General features: G+C 38.2%; 1 protein-coding gene across 1 annotated transcript in view; it reads right to left on the bottom strand.

Moving 5' to 3' along the window:
* CFTR (CF transmembrane conductance regulator) overlaps positions 1–18,274 on the bottom strand; it is a 367,232-nt gene that overhangs the window by 158,461 nt on the left and 190,497 nt on the right. Inside the window, exons 4-5 of the mRNA XM_067746815.1 lie at positions 6,375–6,485; positions 2,280–2,388 (exon numbers count right to left, since the gene is read on the bottom strand). Coding sequence (XP_067602916.1) covers positions 2,280–2,309 — 30 coding nt within the window. The 5' untranslated portion in view covers positions 2,310–2,388; positions 6,375–6,485. The remainder of the gene's footprint in view (positions 1–2,279; positions 2,389–6,374; positions 6,486–18,274) is intronic.

Here is an 18,274-nt window from a genome sequence, read left to right as displayed (position 1 = left end):
GATCCCTGGACCGGGAAGATCCCACATGCCGGGGAGCAACTAAGCCCATGCACCACAACTACTGAGCCTGTGCTCTACAGCTCGCGAGCCACAAGTACTGAAGCCCGCATGTCTAGAGCCCGTGCTCTGCAACAAGAGAAGCCACCGCAATGAGAAGCCCACACATCGCAACGAAGAGTAGCCCCCTCTCACGGCAACTAGAGAAAGCCCACGTGCAGCAACGAACACCCAACACAGCCAGATAAATAAATAAATAAAATGGGTGACATAGATTAGTGGCTATATTAGTACAATACTAGAAAAATAACTCAGTGCTGAACATATATTTTTTAAAAAAAGAATGTTGTATTCTTATATGCTATGGGCAGAGTAAACTGTACTTCTATACACTGATACAAATGCAGAGAGTATACTCATTAAGGCAAACAACAAAACATTTTAAAAAATTAAGTCAAATGGAGCCAGAGCTATGGATAAAATTTTTCCCCCAAACTGGGACTTCCCTGGTTGATGCAGTGGTTAAGAATCCGCCTGCAAATGCAGGGGACACGGGTTCGATCCCTGGTCTAGGAAGATCCCACATGCCATGGAGCAACTAAGTACATGTGCCACAACTACTGACACCCACGCGCCTAGAGCCCGTGCTCCGCAACAAGAGAAGCCACCGTAATGAGAGGCCAGCGCACCGCAACGAAGAGTAGTCCCCGTTCGCCGCAGCTAGAGAAAGCCCGTGTACAGCAACGAAGACCCAACGCAGCCAAAAATTAAATAAAATAAAATAAATAAATAAAAATTTTAAAAAATTGTTTCCCAAAGCTCTAGGTGCTCTCATTAAGAAAAATCACCTGAAAGATATCTTAAAAGATAGTTAATTCTTCAGCTACCTTATTCATATTTACAGATAAAATATTTTCACCCCCAAACTGCTGCAGGTTTCTACAGAGATAGATAGATAGATAAATAGACAGATAGATAGACAGACAGATAGATGGACATCAATAGATAATTTCAAAAGCCAGAGCATTTCTCCCAGGAGGTAATCAAGAGCATTACAAAACACTGGGGACCTAAATGTGGTCATCTTTGTCAAAATAAATGTGTAAATGTATTTATTTGCTGTGTATTAAGTACAAGTTCTTAAAGCAATGCAACTTGCATGGCATCTCTTCGGGAGACACTATGGCAACCCTCACTCCCAAAGGCATGAAGACCAGTATAATTACAACACAAATCCATTCAACTGGTACCTAACCTCCCAAAGCAAATATTGTGCACAGCCTTTACTTGAAGACTAAGTAAGTTTTCAACTTGCCATCAGTTTTACAGGTTACAGTCAAGGATTCCGAATAATGGTCTGGTGAGGTAAAAAATAATGGATCAGAGTCATATTTGACAACAGCTGGGGAACATCCCAGACTGCACTTAAACACCATAAAGCCTGGGATCTTCACGCATTGAGCTCTCTTCACAATGAGGAAGACATAGGAGACTAAGAAAACATACTGCAGGAGTACCTCACTGCCATATTTTTAATTTTTGCTATTTTTTCTTGAAACAATTCATCATGCAGATATGATTTCAAAATATTACAAACACTCATATATGTAATTGCTGAATTTTACCTAATTCTCCTCCTGACATTGTCTCCTGACTTTCTCCTGTTGAATACAGGAAAATAAAATCATCAGCAATCTCATATACCAGTAATATAATGTGATTTGGGATCATAACAGAAAATAACTTTTTAAAAGAAATTTATTTTACTGAACCCATTTGAAATTATAAATGGCCACCTGTGTTCCAGGACATCCTAGTTCCAATGCATTTTTTACTTGTCTCCACTAGAGTTTTAGTGGTTTCAGAGTTAGCCTTTTACCTGTGTATCAGATTACCCTAATCCTTCTATAATCATAAAATTGAATATAGGGACTTCCCTGGTGATGCAGTGGTTAAGAATCCGCCTGCCAATGCAGGGGACACGGGTTTGAGCCTTGGTCCAGGAAGATCCCACATGCCACGGAGCAACTAAGCCCATGCGTCACAACTACTGAGCCTGCGCTCCAGAGCCCATGAGCCACTACTACTGAGCCCACGTGCCACAGCTACTGAAGCCTATGCACCTAGAGCCCACGCACTGCAACAAAGAGTGGCCCCTGTTCGCCGCAACTAGAGAAAGCCCACGTGCAGCAATGAAGACCCAACAAAGCCATAAATAAATAAATAAATAAAAATGAATATAATTATTTTACCCATAATGAACTTACAGATGAGATCCTTACCCCTAAATATAATATGATTCCATAGAACATAAATCTCCAGAAAAAGCATCGCCGAAGGGCATTAATGAGTTTGGGATTTTTCTTTGAGGCCAGTTCTCTATCCCATTCTCTGCAAAAGAATACAAAGTGGGATCAGTAAGTTGCATGTGCAAGTATCTGAGTTCTCTATTTCCCTTAACATAGTTTTATTCACACAAGTACATTCAAGGAAATTAACCCAAGTGACTAAAGAGACAAAACCTTGTGGGGACCTTCCAACACCAACGCTCAGGCAGATGTTTCGCAGAATTCAGTGCTCCGCCATATATCAATTTTCAAGGAGTTGACTTCATGAAAAGGCCACACTATATGTGTTAAAGAAAGGTTCTGGGCTTCTAAGAAGCAATGAATGCAAGAGGTGGACAAATAAAATATGACTCTTATGAATACACATTGCCGTGCTTAGAACAAGGTGAAAAATAAATACTTAATTTTTTTCCTTTCACCGCTTGATCTTTACCTGTTTAGAATTGTAGTGGATTTTACAAAATCTAACTGTCAAACCAAAAACAAGATTAAAAGTCAGGTGGATTTTTCTGTGATTTAACATTAGAAAAACTTGTTGTTTTTAAACGTAGGGGTATGAAACAAGTATCATCAACTTTGATTTTCAAATACTAAAGTCATTCTTTACAATAAACATCTTTGGAAAATTAGAACAGAATCATATTCTATATTTTCTGGCAGGAATAGAAATTAAATAAGTCTGAAAAATGGTTGGTGTCAAATAAATGTCTTTGTTTTCTTTTAAATACTATACATTCATCAGCCGATTATATTTACATTTTTGCCACTAGTTTCTGTTCATAAAAACCCTCTTTCTCTTCCCAAGTGGATAAAATATATCCCTAAATGTTACCCTCATCTTCATTTTTAAACTGTACAGAGATGAAAAGTTTCACAGGAAAGAACTATATAAAGACTTTATATTTTAACAACAGTTATTCTCATTACTATCCATCTACCATTATTAGAGGTGGTTCTAAGTTACTCCAAAGGAAGACCACACAGCTGAGATTTGAGGGCAGGTTTGGCAGTCATGGGCATTGTGCATGGACACTGGCTCCCCTGAGAAGCTTACTCTCTCTCATGCCTAATTACGCTATGCCACCCATCTACCTGCTCACACTCTTCCCACTCTTCCACTCACACACAAGACTTGCCTCCCATCCATGTCATTTGGTGATTCACAACGGGGTAAGAAGCTAAATGTGGAGACAGATTCTGCCTCTCTTTCAAAGGAAGAATGAGTCAGATGAGAAAGCCAGGAAGAGAGGTGGTACATAAACCAAAGAAATGGTTTCAAGTTGGGAAGAATTGGTCAACCCTGAAGTCATGGTAGGAAGATGTCATTATATTTGACATTAAGAGACCTCTGGTGACCCTAGTCAAGGTCATTTTAGGAATATGGTAGACCCAGAAACCATATTTCAGGGAGCTGAGATGTAAAGGAAAAGAGAAGTAGAGAGACCAGGAGAGCACAGAGATATTACCTGTGGGGGGAAAAAAATGAATGAGGTGGCGATCTGAGAGGAAGGCAAAGCTGGGGGATGTTTCAGTGGATGGGACTTGAACTACTGGACCCTGAGGGAAGGAATCAGCAATGAGAGTACATGGGGTAGTTCCCACAATACCACAACAGACCCAGTAAGCATTCCAAACACCAAGAGTTGAATCATAGTGGAAGAAATTTTGTACTTATCAAGTTTGTAGCTTAGCTACAATCATGGAATGGATGTGCGATCTGCATACAGGAGTAATGCACAGGGTTCAAATCCACGGCCACAAACTAAGCCTGATGGGCCAAGGTACCTCAACCACATGGTAACCACCTAGGGCCTTCGTCACATATCATCTTTGAAATCTGTGGTCAGGGTCACTTTCCAAGGGTGCAGAGATACAAAGCACTATAAGTGATATTTCACTCCTTCAAAATACTTCAGTAAATTCTAAATAACAATTTTTACAAAAAAGAAATAACAGAGTGAAGAAGAGATACCCCAAAAAGACAAAAATAATAAAGATAAAGTTTATGGACTTATGCCGGCACAGTGTTGGATTGAAACAAAATAGGTACATTTTAAACATTGAATTGATATGGAGACACAATGAAAACTGAGGAGAAAAAACTGTTAGGCCAGATAATCCTACAAATTCAGGTTATGTCCTCTATTTGGCCATAAGTAAAAATAAATCTGGAGTATGCAGGTTTTGATTAATCTAGTCATACTCTGATTAATCTTCCCCTCAGCATCCATTTAGAACTTAGATATTCATTAACTACTATATTATTTTGAACTTGCTGATATACCTACAATATACTATGTTTATATATTTTATCTCCGCAGAAGTGTTACAGGTTTTTACATAATGCTAGCCATTTCACATTCAATCATCATTCATTCATTCAACAAATATTTACTGAGCACCTACTACAGTCAGCCCTTCATGTCTGCGGGTTCCTCATCCTCAGATTCAACCAACTGGGGATGGAAAATACTCACCAAAATAAATTCCAGAAAGTTCCAAACAGGAAAACTTGGATTTGTCATGTGCCAGCAACAATTTACATAACATTTACATTTTATTACGTATCATAAGTAATCTAGAGATGATTTAAAATATACAAAAGGGTATGTGTAGGTTATATGCATTTTGTATAAGGGACTTGAGCATCCATAGATTTTTATATCCAGGGGGAATCTAGCAAGGGACAACTGTATATACCAGACCCTATTCTAGACCCTATTCCAGGCACATCATAAACTGAACAAATCAAACAAAAACAAAACAAAAAAATATATCCCTGCCCTCATGGCACGTACACACACTAAGTACTCGACATTAGGAGCTGGACCTTGAACTTGGAAATGTGAAGCTGCTACTCCCACTAGCCTAATTCTTTGAATAAAATCAAGAAAAAGTAAGGCTGAATATCTTGTCTTGAAATTTCAAAAGAAATTCAATGAATTTCATGAAAATAAGGTAAACAAATTGCAAATCTACTCAACTATTTTATTTTGGTGCAGTAAAAAGTAGCTACTTCTTTTTCTTTTTCCTGTCAACTCCCTCTCCCCTTTCCCCTTCATCTGGTATCAGACCCTGTACTGCTGGCACAAGACCCAGTCTTGCTCATTCATAGATTGTTGTTGGTCCAAGGAGTGAGCTTGTGACTCAAAACTTTCTGGGATTTTTCACATTTGGCCACAGAGAAAGGACTCTTTCCTCTGTGGTCTATAAAAATGTGAGCAAAGAGTTCTGAGGACCCACTCCATGGAGGAAGCTGGTCTGAGAGAATAAAACCAGTCCCTGGTTCCACTGAGTCCCTAAGGCCAATTCTCTACCTAGGCCTTCACACAGGTTGACTACATGAACCAATGAATTCCCTCTTAAATAAATTCTCTGGCAACCAAAAGGATTATAACCAGTACTCTTAGAAAGGGAGACTTCTTTACAATGGGAAACACTGTTCCTGGGGAGGCCAGGAGTATAGACCTGGGTTTGAACCACAGCTCAATCAATTATTAGCTGGAAAATTACATCATCTCTCTGAGCCTCAGTTTGCTCTTCTGTAAGAAAGAGATAATGATGCTTTCCTTCCAGAGTGGCTGAGAGGAGATATTACACCTGGCATTCAAAATATACTCAAAAATATGAAATTTTTACATTTCTTTGACATCCAACAGCCTTTACCCTAAGATTTCCAAGTATGTACATTTGTATTCACACATTAAGATTTTGGAGGCAAATGTACACAACTTGCTTCATAAAGATGTGATTCCAGTCTTCACAGAATCCACGTAATAGTCTTCAAAGACAGGTAGCTTCTCAGAATTCAAATATGTGTTTTTCCAAAAAAGGTCCTATCTCAGGAAAATGGTTTTTCTTCTTTCATCCTTTCATTGTTTAATTCTTAACTAATCAAGACTTCATCAAGAAAATAGGATGTTCCTATTATAAGTATGCCATTTTAAGAATTAAACTCTCTAATGTCAGTTCTCTAGTCTCTAAATAATATTAATTTCTCTCTTCAATAAACAATGTGTATGAACATACCTTTCCAATTTTTCAGATAGATTGTCAGCAGAATCAGAAGAAGAGATATGGTATATGTCTGACAATTCCAGGCGCTTTCTGTACCCTTTCCTCAAAATTGGTCTGGTCCAGCTAAAATAAAGAGAGGAGAGACAGATATAAATGTTAACTTGATTTGATCTCCAATGTAGACTTGGAATCGGATACAGTTTCAAATTTTATAGCATGTGGAAAATGGTGGTAGTGCATAAATACGAGAATAAAATAAGTCAACTTATATAAGTGCCAGGGAGTCATATCTTACAGAACACAACTATATAAAACATCATCACCTCTGAACTGTTGTGACTATAGCTTTGTCTAAAAGGATGGGGGATGACGGTAGAATCATCATCTTTCCCAGAGGAAAAAAAACAAACTGCTAAACATTCTATACTAAAAGTATTCTTCAAGAAAAAAAAAGAAGAAAATTCCCCAAAATAACCAGATACTAGGAGTTTATAGTTTGCTGAAGTCCACTCTCTACCACTTCAAATACAAAATGATCTGTGAATAAGAAGACAGACCCTCAAACAACACCCTTATATAATTTTGTTAACCATAGCTCACAGTACTCAGCAATGAGCTATTTGTTGAATGAACTGACTGTAGCTGGAGTATCAATTTGTTGACTTAATCATCACCGCTGAATGAGGGTGGGGATCATAATTTTATGTTTTGTCTCCTCACCCCATAGCAGTTACGCACATCTGCCCTCTAGGCATCTAATAAATAACAATTTATGATGGAAGCTAGGGAAGCTGGCATAGTAAATACTTATGCAGGATACTCCAGTTATTTTCAAATACATTGTTTCTAACTACTGTGAATAAGGAAAAATAATCATCACAGAGATAAGAAAATCTAAAAAGAAGTCAAAGACAAGGGAAAACAAAGAGGAAGGAGAGAGGGGCAGGAGAATTGTAAAACAAAGAAATCACATACAAAGAGAAACTTCTAAATGAAATTTGAGCAAATGAGACCTTTCTCATGTGAAATTTCATATATTTATTTTTTAACATCTTTATTGGGGTATAATTGCTTTACAATTGTGTGTTAGTTTCTGCTTTATAACAAAGTGAATCAGCTGTACATATACATATATCCCCACATCTCCTCCCTCTTGCGTCTCCCTCCCACCCTCCCTATCCCACCCCTCTAGGTGGTCACAAAGCACCGAGCTGATCTCCCTGTGCTATGTGTCATATATTTATTAAAGAAAGGAATTGAACTTGGAATCAGTGATTCCCAACATATGCTTTTACCCTTACCATCTTTCTTTTCTTCAGAGAGTCCTAAAATTTGGTGTTATTGAGACGCTGGTAATACATCAACATTCATGTTACCCACCAAAAATCAACAGGGAGTGTTTTAGCAATATCTGAGAAGCAAAATAAACTTATACTAGGAAAATTATTCTAGCAAAGCCATTCAGAATAAAAAGAGGAAATGCTATGCCAAATGCAAACATTTTGACATTGTTTCAGGGCAAAACTTTGCAGAAGGTTCTCATGTCCACCTTTACCACTCCCACCCCAAGAGTCCAGATTCTTGTTTACACTTCCCTTGTCTCCACCTTCTTCAGTCAGCCACTGCCCTGTGTTCCTGATGTCTCTACAACTTGTCCTTCCTTAAAATTTACCTGAATTAAGACCCAGCTCAAGGACTTTGCTGGTGGTCCAGCAGTTAAAACTCCACCCTCCCAATGCAGAGGGCCCAGGTTCGATCTCTGGTCAGGGAACTAGACCCCACATGCCGCAACTAAAGACCCTGCATGCTGCAATTAAAGATCCAGCGTGCCACAACTAAGACCCGGCACAGTCAAATAAATAAATAAATATTAAAAAAAAAAAGACCCTGCTCAAAGGCTCAGTAGTTTCACCAACCATTTCTGACCAAGATATCAACGAGTGACAATGGTTTAATATGTCAGTTTCTTCCATTAACTTGCAATATTTGCATCTTAACAAGAGCCTTCAAACTTCAGCAAAGGGTGATAATTGTTTTATCTTTATTGCCCAGTGTGATCCATGGGCAATTTCTCCTGGAGAGCAAGAATGAAAATAGTTAAGGACAGTCTGAACACAGCAGTTAAAGAAGTGCTGTGATCATGCAGCATCTGCATTGGGCATCGTCTGTGAGATTGCTGGCACACCTGCCTGGCACTCACAATCTAGTAGCCAACATAAGCACTTCGGAAGCACATTTGCCAATACAGGGGGCAGTAAGGGTGTGAAAAATCTGGGACAGCAATTTAGGATATAAACTCCATTCTGTTGGTTATAAGCCTTTGTAAACTTAAGAAGTGAAAAGGTGAAGCAAGTGTTTACTACTAATAAAAAAATTATGTGTATATAGCACTTTCACAAACACTAGCATATTGTGATTTTCACTGGAAAGTCTTGATAGGTAGGTAGAACAAGAAGAGATCATTGCCCTACTATAATGATAAAGAAATGGAGGCTCAAAGATGTTAAATTTGTCCGTTACTAAATGCCACAAACTAGATTTTTACCACATTCTTCTGATGTTATTTCTTCCTTTACCGTGTTCAGCTCTTGTGTTTAGGAAAATTAAACTTGGTGGGTTATTCTAGACATAGTGCTGGAACGTGGGTCTGGAAGCAGGGAGACCAGAAGCTAGCAGACTGCAGGCAGTAGTGTGGTGTCGTGTACTGACAAATCTTTAACCATGCCTTCTCCAGGAAAACAAAAAACAAAAAGTGACTTATGGTATTTGCCAATTTCTGTGGTGTAAATACTCCCACCATGACCAGTTTCAAGTCACCAAATGTGAAGTCACTGAACACAGAGTTGGGAAGAGAAACACAGCTGCATATTATAAGATAGTGTGATTACCATTCAGATACAATCAACATAACCTCAATACATAGGTAATAATTATGTAGTGATAACTTTTCAATTATTACCTTTGTTTTAATATAATTTATTTAATTGTAAGTGTAAATCAATTATTTTTTAATACTAGTTGTACTTAACAACCAGCTCACAAAGTTCCTGAAAATTTAACAATCAGCTCAGCCAGAAAGGGTCAACAGCAATAGATCACTGACTGCCAGATGGTTGACAGACTCAGAACAAGGGTAATAGCATTGAGAATGGAAAGGAAGGGGCCTATGGAAAATTTAGAAGAGAAAAATATACTGCATGTATTAATAAACCTTTCATTTTCAGTATGTTTGAAATTGTTAAAATATGAAACTAAATTTATAAATAAAGAGAAGTTCACTATCTGTAAATATTACAATACCAAAGACATTTTCAGGAAATTTAAAAACAAATCTTTTCTTTCTTTTAAAAAGTAAATAAACAGGGGCTTCCTTGGTGGCGCAGTGGTTGAGAGTCCGCCTGCCGATGCAGGGGACACGGGTTCGCGCCCCGGTCCGGGAAGATCCCACATGCTGCGGAGCGGCTGGGCCCGTGGGCCATGGCCGCTGAGCCTCCGCATCCGGAGTCTGTGCTCCGCAACGGGAGAGGCCACAACAGTGAGAGGCCCGCACAAGAAAAAAAAAAAAAAAAAAAACTAAATAAACATACATCTTTTGGTCCATATCTAAGACCTGATCACCGTTTCCATTAATGAGTTTCTAGATCATTTTTAAAATACTTTAAGTAACACCTACATTTATAAAAAGCTTCCTGCGTTATCCATGCCCATATTAATGTTATACCAAGGCATCTAGTTTTGATTATCAAGAGTTCCACAGCCCAGCATCATCAAATCAAACATATTCAGTAGTATTACAAGTTAGTCATTTATAATTATTAATATAATTTAGTATTTCTGACAGATTCACTACAGTAAACCTATATTTGTAATCTGAAATAGAAACAACTTAAGGTAAATTATGAGAACTAAAATCAATTAACCTTAGGCTGCCTGGCAATCACCAGAGTTATCTGAAAGAATTTATTTCGTGAGATTAAACCTAAAAGAAAATTGAATGAAATTTCTGCCCCATCAAGGAGGTCTCCATGACTACCTCAAGCCAGTCACAGAAATACAAAAAAAAAACCCCAAAAAACAAAAAACTCCCCAGGTATCTACACTTAGACATTCACTGAAATATTAGTTACTGTAAAACTCCAGCCACCGCTTTTTTTGAATGAGCTTGAGTATGTTAAACATACTTGGATAGAATTTAGAAATGCCAACTCAGGATTTCTACTTCAGCATTTCTTCCATTAAATATTAATGAGTACCCAGGTATTTCATTAGCAAGGCAGATACACCTGGAATAACCAAAAGCAATAAACACTATTCTTCCTCCTTATCCTCAAATTTGCTCCCACCCACCCTTCCTCTCACCTCTAACTGATCTTACCCTTCTCCTTCATTCATAACCTGTCACTGTATATTGAAAATGGCCTTATAAATTGATCTACTTAGAAACTGTGACAGTTTCCAAAGTTCTCGTTATTTCTAACAGAAACTAGCTAATCATTAATTACAAGGTAGCAGACAGAGATCCTTAAGATATATAGTTCTTTATAACCTAAAGTTTGGGGACTTCCCTGGTAGCGCAGTGGTTAAGAATCCACCCACCAATGCAGGGGACACGGGTTCGAGCCCTGGTCCGCGAAGATCCCACATGCCGTGGAGCAACTAAGCCCGTCTGCCACAACTACTGAGCCCGCGAGCCACGACTACTGAAGCCCGCGTGCCTAGAGCCCATGCTCTGCAACAAGAGAAGCCACCGCTCACAGCAACAAGAGAAAGCCCGCATGCAGCAATGAAGACCCAATGCAGCAAAAAATAATAATAACAATAAATAAATAAATTTATTATATATATATATGTATCCTAAAGTTTTCAACGAACTTAAAAAAAGTCTGGTACCCAGACACACTGTGCACTTAACGATAAGAGTCTTCAGGTTTTATTAAGGAAAAATGCTATCACTTGATTTTTTTAAATATATACACACACATATACACCATGAAACTGTATTTAGTTTCTTTTCTTAGGACAAAATTTCCGATATCTACATAAATTTAGAGTGACTTGTAATTCCTTATGATGAAAAGAATTTTCCAATTATAGACACTATTAAAGCTTTGATTTTCATGAAACCTATCCCCGTAAAACCACATAATTAAAGCTTATAATCATTTTTCCATTTGACATTTGGCTTTTATTAATCCAACAGAGGCATCTGACATTTTCATCTGCTAGAATTTAAGATGAAGGTCAGGTATCAGATCTTTTCAGTTTCAAATGATTTTGTTTGTATAAAACAATCACGCCTCCACATTATTTAACATTACTTTTGATTTAACTAGCCAGATAAAATGAAATGAAATAGCAAATTCAAACCCATGGTTGCATGACACATCTCCTAAATACTGACAAACGGATACACTCAAATGTCTCAGCCTTTTTCCTTTTTGCATGAAATAACACTTGAGGAACTAAGTAGAAATTACTCTAAACTGCTTAGTATGGACAAAATTAAATACGCTAGAGGTTTTCTCGTCATCCAATATATTTACCATGAGTTTGAAATAGCCCAAATAAGCTGGATAGTCCTAACTAAAAAAAACGGTGAAGTTGAGGCTGAGGAAAGAGGGGGAATCATTTGAACAGACTGTAACAACAAATCTCAAATTCCTGCAGCATACTCTGCCAGTTTGCTTTAGGTTTTTTGATAAATGGCTATGATGGGAAGAATTGATTTGAGACCAGAAGTCATTTCATCTCTAAAAGGATGTTTCTTTTCTAATTCACATAAATAACACTTCAAATGTCACAGTTATTTTATCAACTTAGATCTGGTGTTATCTTATAGTTGGATATGTTTTTTCTCAATGAATTTTAGTAAAAATAAAACTTGAGAAAGTAGTGGCATCTAGCTCTCAAAAGTCCTGTATAAAACTTGTAGGCTTCAAGAATGCACCCCAAAGTCACAGCACTGGGGTGAGGGTCAAGTCGGTGAGTCTCTGTCCTCTCATCCCACAAGGTAATTAAACAGGGTTTGCTGCTTACCCATAAAATGGTAAATTTATAATAAATAACCACTTTAGTCAGCTCAATCACCTTTTTGCTTGCTAAAGATGAGCTATTTTTGTGTTTGAGAGTTAATTTCTCATGAGGCTCCTAGTTTACCAAGAGAACAGTAGAAGTTCTTTTTCTTTCTGTAGATGAGTAAACAGTTAATGTAGTCAATGAATTTTAGAAGATTTGGAAAGATAATTATTTGCTGCTCAACAAAACACTACAAACCAATTCTGAAAAACGTTCCAGAGGCCCAGAAATTAAAACCATAACATAAATTACTTTAACTTCATGCTTAATGAACCTAAACATTAAATAGGAAATCGATCTGCCCATTTTAAAAGATGCTCCCAAATATAAATGTATTTGGAATGTAAGCATATTAAGAAAACTTCAGGAAAGATATTTTCTTTTTTGCTTATCTATATTCACTAATGTTTAACTATGAGCATGTATAACTTTGGAAATAAGGAGGAAGTTCTTTTTAATTAAAGAAGAAGTTACATATTATAATTAGTACTTGCTATGGCTAGCTATGCACATAAACTTTCTAGTCAAATATGTTTTAACTCCATGATTTTCATATAATGCTCACTATTAATTTTCATTTCCCATAAAGCTGCTTTCTTTTCTTTCCTGATATGATTGTCTGAGGTAAAACTTTATAATGAAGACTACAAAACTCCAGTCACCTAACTTCTACTGCAAATCTGTTACTGGAAAAACTGAATTAGTGATTTTAAGAAAACTCTAGGTATTAACTCTGTCATTTTCCAGTCATGTGACCTTGGAAATAGCTTTTCTTAAGCTCTCTCAGCTGCAGCTCCTGCTGGAAATAATTACTATGACTACCTGGTTTTCATGGGGGCAAAATTCAATGTTGTCTATAAAATATTACAGCTGTACGTTATTGCGTTGCTTCTTCATAGAAACTATTTGGCTTTAGTTTAATTTTCAGAGCACTAGAGTTTATTATTATTGTGATTATAACAAAAGTACTAGCTAACCTTAATAGACTATTCCTATAACTCTCTAAAATTCTAAGTATTTCACATACGTTATTTCATCTGATCCCCACTACAATTCAAGAGAGAAGCCCTAATATTATCTCCATCTTACAGAGGAGTAACTGAGGCTGAGGGAGCTTAAATAGTTTATCCAAGGCAGAGTTAGAATTTCAAAACAGGACTGTGATAGCAAAGCCTACACTTGTACCAAATTTGCCATATTAGGACTAATTTTAGAAGAAGAGAAAAAAAAGCACACAGATAAGTATAATATGAAAAGCATAAGCAACAATAGAAAAAATAGGTAAATTTGACATCATCAAATTATAAAACTTGGGCTTCCCTGGTGGTGCAGTGGTTGAGAATCTGCCTTTAATGCAGGGGACACGGGTTCGAGCCCTGGTCTGGGAAGATCCCACATGCCGCAGAGCAACTAGGCCCATGAGCCACAACTGCTGAGCCTGTGCGTCTGGAGCCTGTGCTCCGCAACAAGAGAGGCCGCGATAGTGAGAGGCCTGCGCACCACGATGAAGAGTGGCCCCCACTTGCTGCAACTAGAGGAAGCCCTCACACAGAAACAAAGACCCAATATAGCCAAAAATAAATATAAATTAATTAATTTAAAAAAATTATAAAACTTTTATGCCTCCAAGCAGACCATCAATAAAGTAGAAAAAATAACCCAGAGAATGGGAGAAAATTTTTGCAAATCATATATCTGATAAGAGACCTGTATCTGGAACATACAAGGGACTCTTACAACTCAGTAATAAAAAGACAACCCAATTTAGAAATTGGCAAAGGATCTGAATAAACATTTCTCCAAAGAAGATACACAAACACCCCAAAACATATGAAAAGATGTTCAACCTCATTAGCCATTAGAGAAATGCAAATCAAAACCACAGTGAGATTCTACTACACACCCACTAGAAAGGCTAAATAAAAAAGACAGGTAACGATAAGTGTTGACATAGATGTGGAAAATAATATTAGAGCCCTTATACCCTGCTGGTGGGGAGGTAAAATTATGCAGCCACTTTGGAAAACAATCTGAAACAAAATATTAAACAGAAAGTTACCATATGACCCAGCAATTCCACTCTTTGGTGTATGCTCAAGAGAAATGAAAATATGTGTCCACATGAAAACTTGTACACAAGTGTTTATAACAGCATTTTTTATAATAAGCAAAAATGTAGAAACAATCCAAATATCTACCAACTGCTGAATGGATGAATGTATAATCCTACAACTTGAATATTGTTTAGCGATAAAAAAGAATGACATACTGATGCATGCTACAACTTGGATGAATCTTGAAAACACTGTGCTAAGTGAAAGAAGCTAGTCACAGAAGACCACACTGTTTCTTTTATATGTAATGTCCAGAACTGGCACACCTACGGAGAAAGTGGATTAGTAGTTGTCCAGGGTGGGGATGAAGGAGGGAATGGGGAATGATTGCTTATGGGTATGGAATTTCTTTTTGGGGTGATGCAAGTGTTCTAAAATTGGTTGTAGTGATAGTTACACATCTCATATACTTTAAGTAGGTAAATTTTTTGGTATGTGAATTATATCTTTAAAAAGCTGGTATTAAGACAAACAGCATAAAGAAATCAATTGTCAGCATGGATTTTAGAAACTTTTCCCAAATGTTTGATTTTCCCTCCTAGAGTTGGTGAAATGCACATTTTTATTATGGTGACTTTGACACTCTAAACGCTTTCATATATGTCAGTGCCTGGGTAGCTGCTACAAGTGATTAAGACTCTGTGCAAAGCCCATGAAAGGATCTAAGGATTGATGACATGAAACATGAGTCATATAAATCGTTTATTCCTGGCCCCCGCAAGCAAAGCATTTAATTGCTGGAACTACTATGAATACAGAAAAAATAAGAATGGTGAGGGAGTAGCACTGGCATAAAAAGACCACTTCTAACAGTTATACTTAATCCATTCACATTTATTGGATTTCAGGGACTCAAGCAATTGAGAGACAATTAGCAATGCTACAAAAAATAGCCCAAGTCCGTGTACTTTAGAAAAGCAGCCTCAGAGCATTGTTTCATGGTTTTAGTTTGATTTTTATTCTATCTGGGCATGAAGCCACAAGTAAGAGACACAAAACTGATTATAGCTGGAACAACTGGCTAGAAAGATAGGATGATTAACTACCCAATAAAATTGCTGCATCTTGTATGAGTTCACTTTTAGGAACTCTTTACTAACCTAGAAAGACAAGTGATAACATTGCTCTCTAACTTCTGATTTTTATTTCCATTGGCAATAATAAATAAAGCTGGGGGCTTCCCTGGTGGCGCAGTGGTTAAGAATCTGCCTGCCAATGCAGGGGACATGGGTTCGAGCCCTGGTCCGGGAAGATCCCACATGCCGTGGAGCAACTAAGCTCGTGTGCCGCAACTACTGAGCCTGCGCTCTAGAGCCCGCGAGCCACAACTACTGAGCCCGAGTGCAACAACTGCTGAGCCTGCACTCTAGAGCTCACGTGTCACAACTACTGAGCCCATGTGCCACAACTACTGAAGCCCGCGTGCCTAGAGCCCATGCTCTGCAACAAGAGAAGCCACCACAATCAGAAGCCCATGCAAGACCCAACGCAACCAAAAATAAAAAAAATTATAAAAAAAAAGAAAGAAATATATCTGAAACCAAGAAAATAAGGAAGAGGGGAAATGGATTGGCCTTCTGATTTTATGGTAGAAATGCCACTGGGTTACTGGCTGGCATTTGTAAAAGCTTACAGAGAGAAACTTGTGTGACTATCAGAAAATCACCATTATTTTAGACAATTCCATACTAGCAACAGAGCAGAGAAGCAGTTTTAAGCATGAAAGGAAAAGAAGGAAAACAAGTTCTATGTCATCTTCTAAGGTAGGAAAAAAACATACTTCACATGAGTGATGTAAGGATATCTCACACATGATATATTGATTTAACTGGTATTTATAATTAACCCACTTATTCCCTCACTTTTTTTTTTTTTTTTTTTTTTTTTTTGCGGTACGCGGGCCTCTCACTGTTGCGGCCTCTCCCGTTGTGGAGCACAGGCTCCGGACACGCAGGCTCAGCGGCCATGGCTTACGGGCCCAGCCGCTCCACGGCATGTGGGATCTTCCCGGACCGGGACACGAACCCATGTCCCCTGCATCGGCAGGTGGATTCTCAACCACTGCGCCACCAGGGAAGCCCCTCCCTCACTTTTTTACATAACTCTGAATCCCTTATTGAAGCTCTTTGTTCACCTAGTTTGTTCAGACACCATCACTAGGACCCAAAGTAAACACTCGCTAACAGGCTTCTTCATCCTTCGGCAATGAAATCCCCATGTCCTTCAGGGTCAGGGTTGCCATTCTAGAATTAACTCAACATCTGGAGTCAAGGCCACTTGATATTTCTCTGCTAAAGTCTTTCTTGCAATATGGAGATAACTCTCCTCTCTTGGGGACAGAAATCCTCTGAGAAGCTCTGGGCTGTGGAGTCAGTGATCTGTTTGGTATGAGCTGTAATAGGCAAATCACATGCTAGACTCTCATGACCTTCAACTTCCAAATGACTTAATGACCCCTCACCATGTGTACAAAAAAAAATCACTACTTATTAAATCCTCTGTGATACCTGCTTTCCAGTTACTGCCTCAAAGCAACTTTTCCCAAAATTAAAAAAAAAAAAGAAAAAAAGCAGTCTAAGTCCACCCAACATAGTTTATTTGAGGATGTTTACTTGTTTATTTTGCTTGATAGATGGAATGGTAAAATGGAGGTTGGAGACAACCTCAGAAATGTTTTAAGATGAAGATGGTTAAGAAGGAATCTTCCAAGGGTAACATTCAAACGTGATGCATCAGGAAGACAAAGCTGGTGATTTTTTAAATTTAGGCATGATAAATCTGGTCTCTAGGGTTCTGCTTGGAATCCTCTAGCCAGATATATGATCAGTCAAATTCTAGAATTTTTCTCATTTATCTTAACTTTCTCTTTAACTTGTGTATGCTGTATGTTCTGTTATACTGTTATCCTGCTGCTACTCATGACTATTTCTCAGGATTCAAAGAGGCTTATGGCATTGTATTCAGACTTCTCCGCTGCAGATAATTCCCCATCTTCAAACTATATATGGAATTTGGTCATTGGTTGCATTTTAACCCTTCTTTATCTTCCATTGTTATTAGTTCAGCCTCTAGAAGACAAATCACAAATTATAGCATTAAAAGGTAAATTTAGGGGCTTCGCTGGTTGCGCTGCTGTTGAGAGTCTGCCTGCCGATCCAGGGGACACGGGTTCGAGCCCTGGTCTGGGAAGATCCCACATGTCGCAGAGCAACTAAGCCCGTGCGCCACAACTACTGAGCCTGTGCGTCTGGAGCCTGTGCTCCGCAACAAGAGAGGCCGCTATAGTGAGAGGCCCGCGCACCGCGATGAAGAGTGGCCCCCGCTTGCCGCAACTAGAGAAAGCCCACACACAGAAACGAAGACCCAACACAGCCATAAATAAATAAATAAATAAATAAATTTTAAAAAAAGGTAAATTTAGCATCTTCTTTATTTCTCCCTGCTTTGGCAAGGTGTGGAGTGTTTGCAGACACATTGTATGACTCAGAATTTAAGATTCAGATCCTGTTCCTGAGGTTCTGGAGCAATGCTAATGTTATTTTTCATTTTCTCGGAGCCTTGATGTCACTGAGAGGGACACTGACACTAAAACTCCTATGAGATGTAAGAGGAGGAGAACAGTAGTGGCTGAACCCTCACTCATCCCCAGTGTGAATCCCAGGAAAAAAAGGAGGCCTGACAGAAGCAGAGAATGGAGACAGCCATTGGTTCAAGGTTTATCAT

Source organism: Pseudorca crassidens, chromosome 8 (assembly GCF_039906515.1).
Source record: "Pseudorca crassidens isolate mPseCra1 chromosome 8, mPseCra1.hap1, whole genome shotgun sequence".
In the NCBI taxonomy this organism is placed as follows: domain Eukaryota; kingdom Metazoa; phylum Chordata; class Mammalia; order Artiodactyla; family Delphinidae; genus Pseudorca; species Pseudorca crassidens.
The sequence above is the reverse complement of the archived record's forward strand: the minus strand, read 5'-3'. Positions and strand labels throughout refer to the sequence as shown.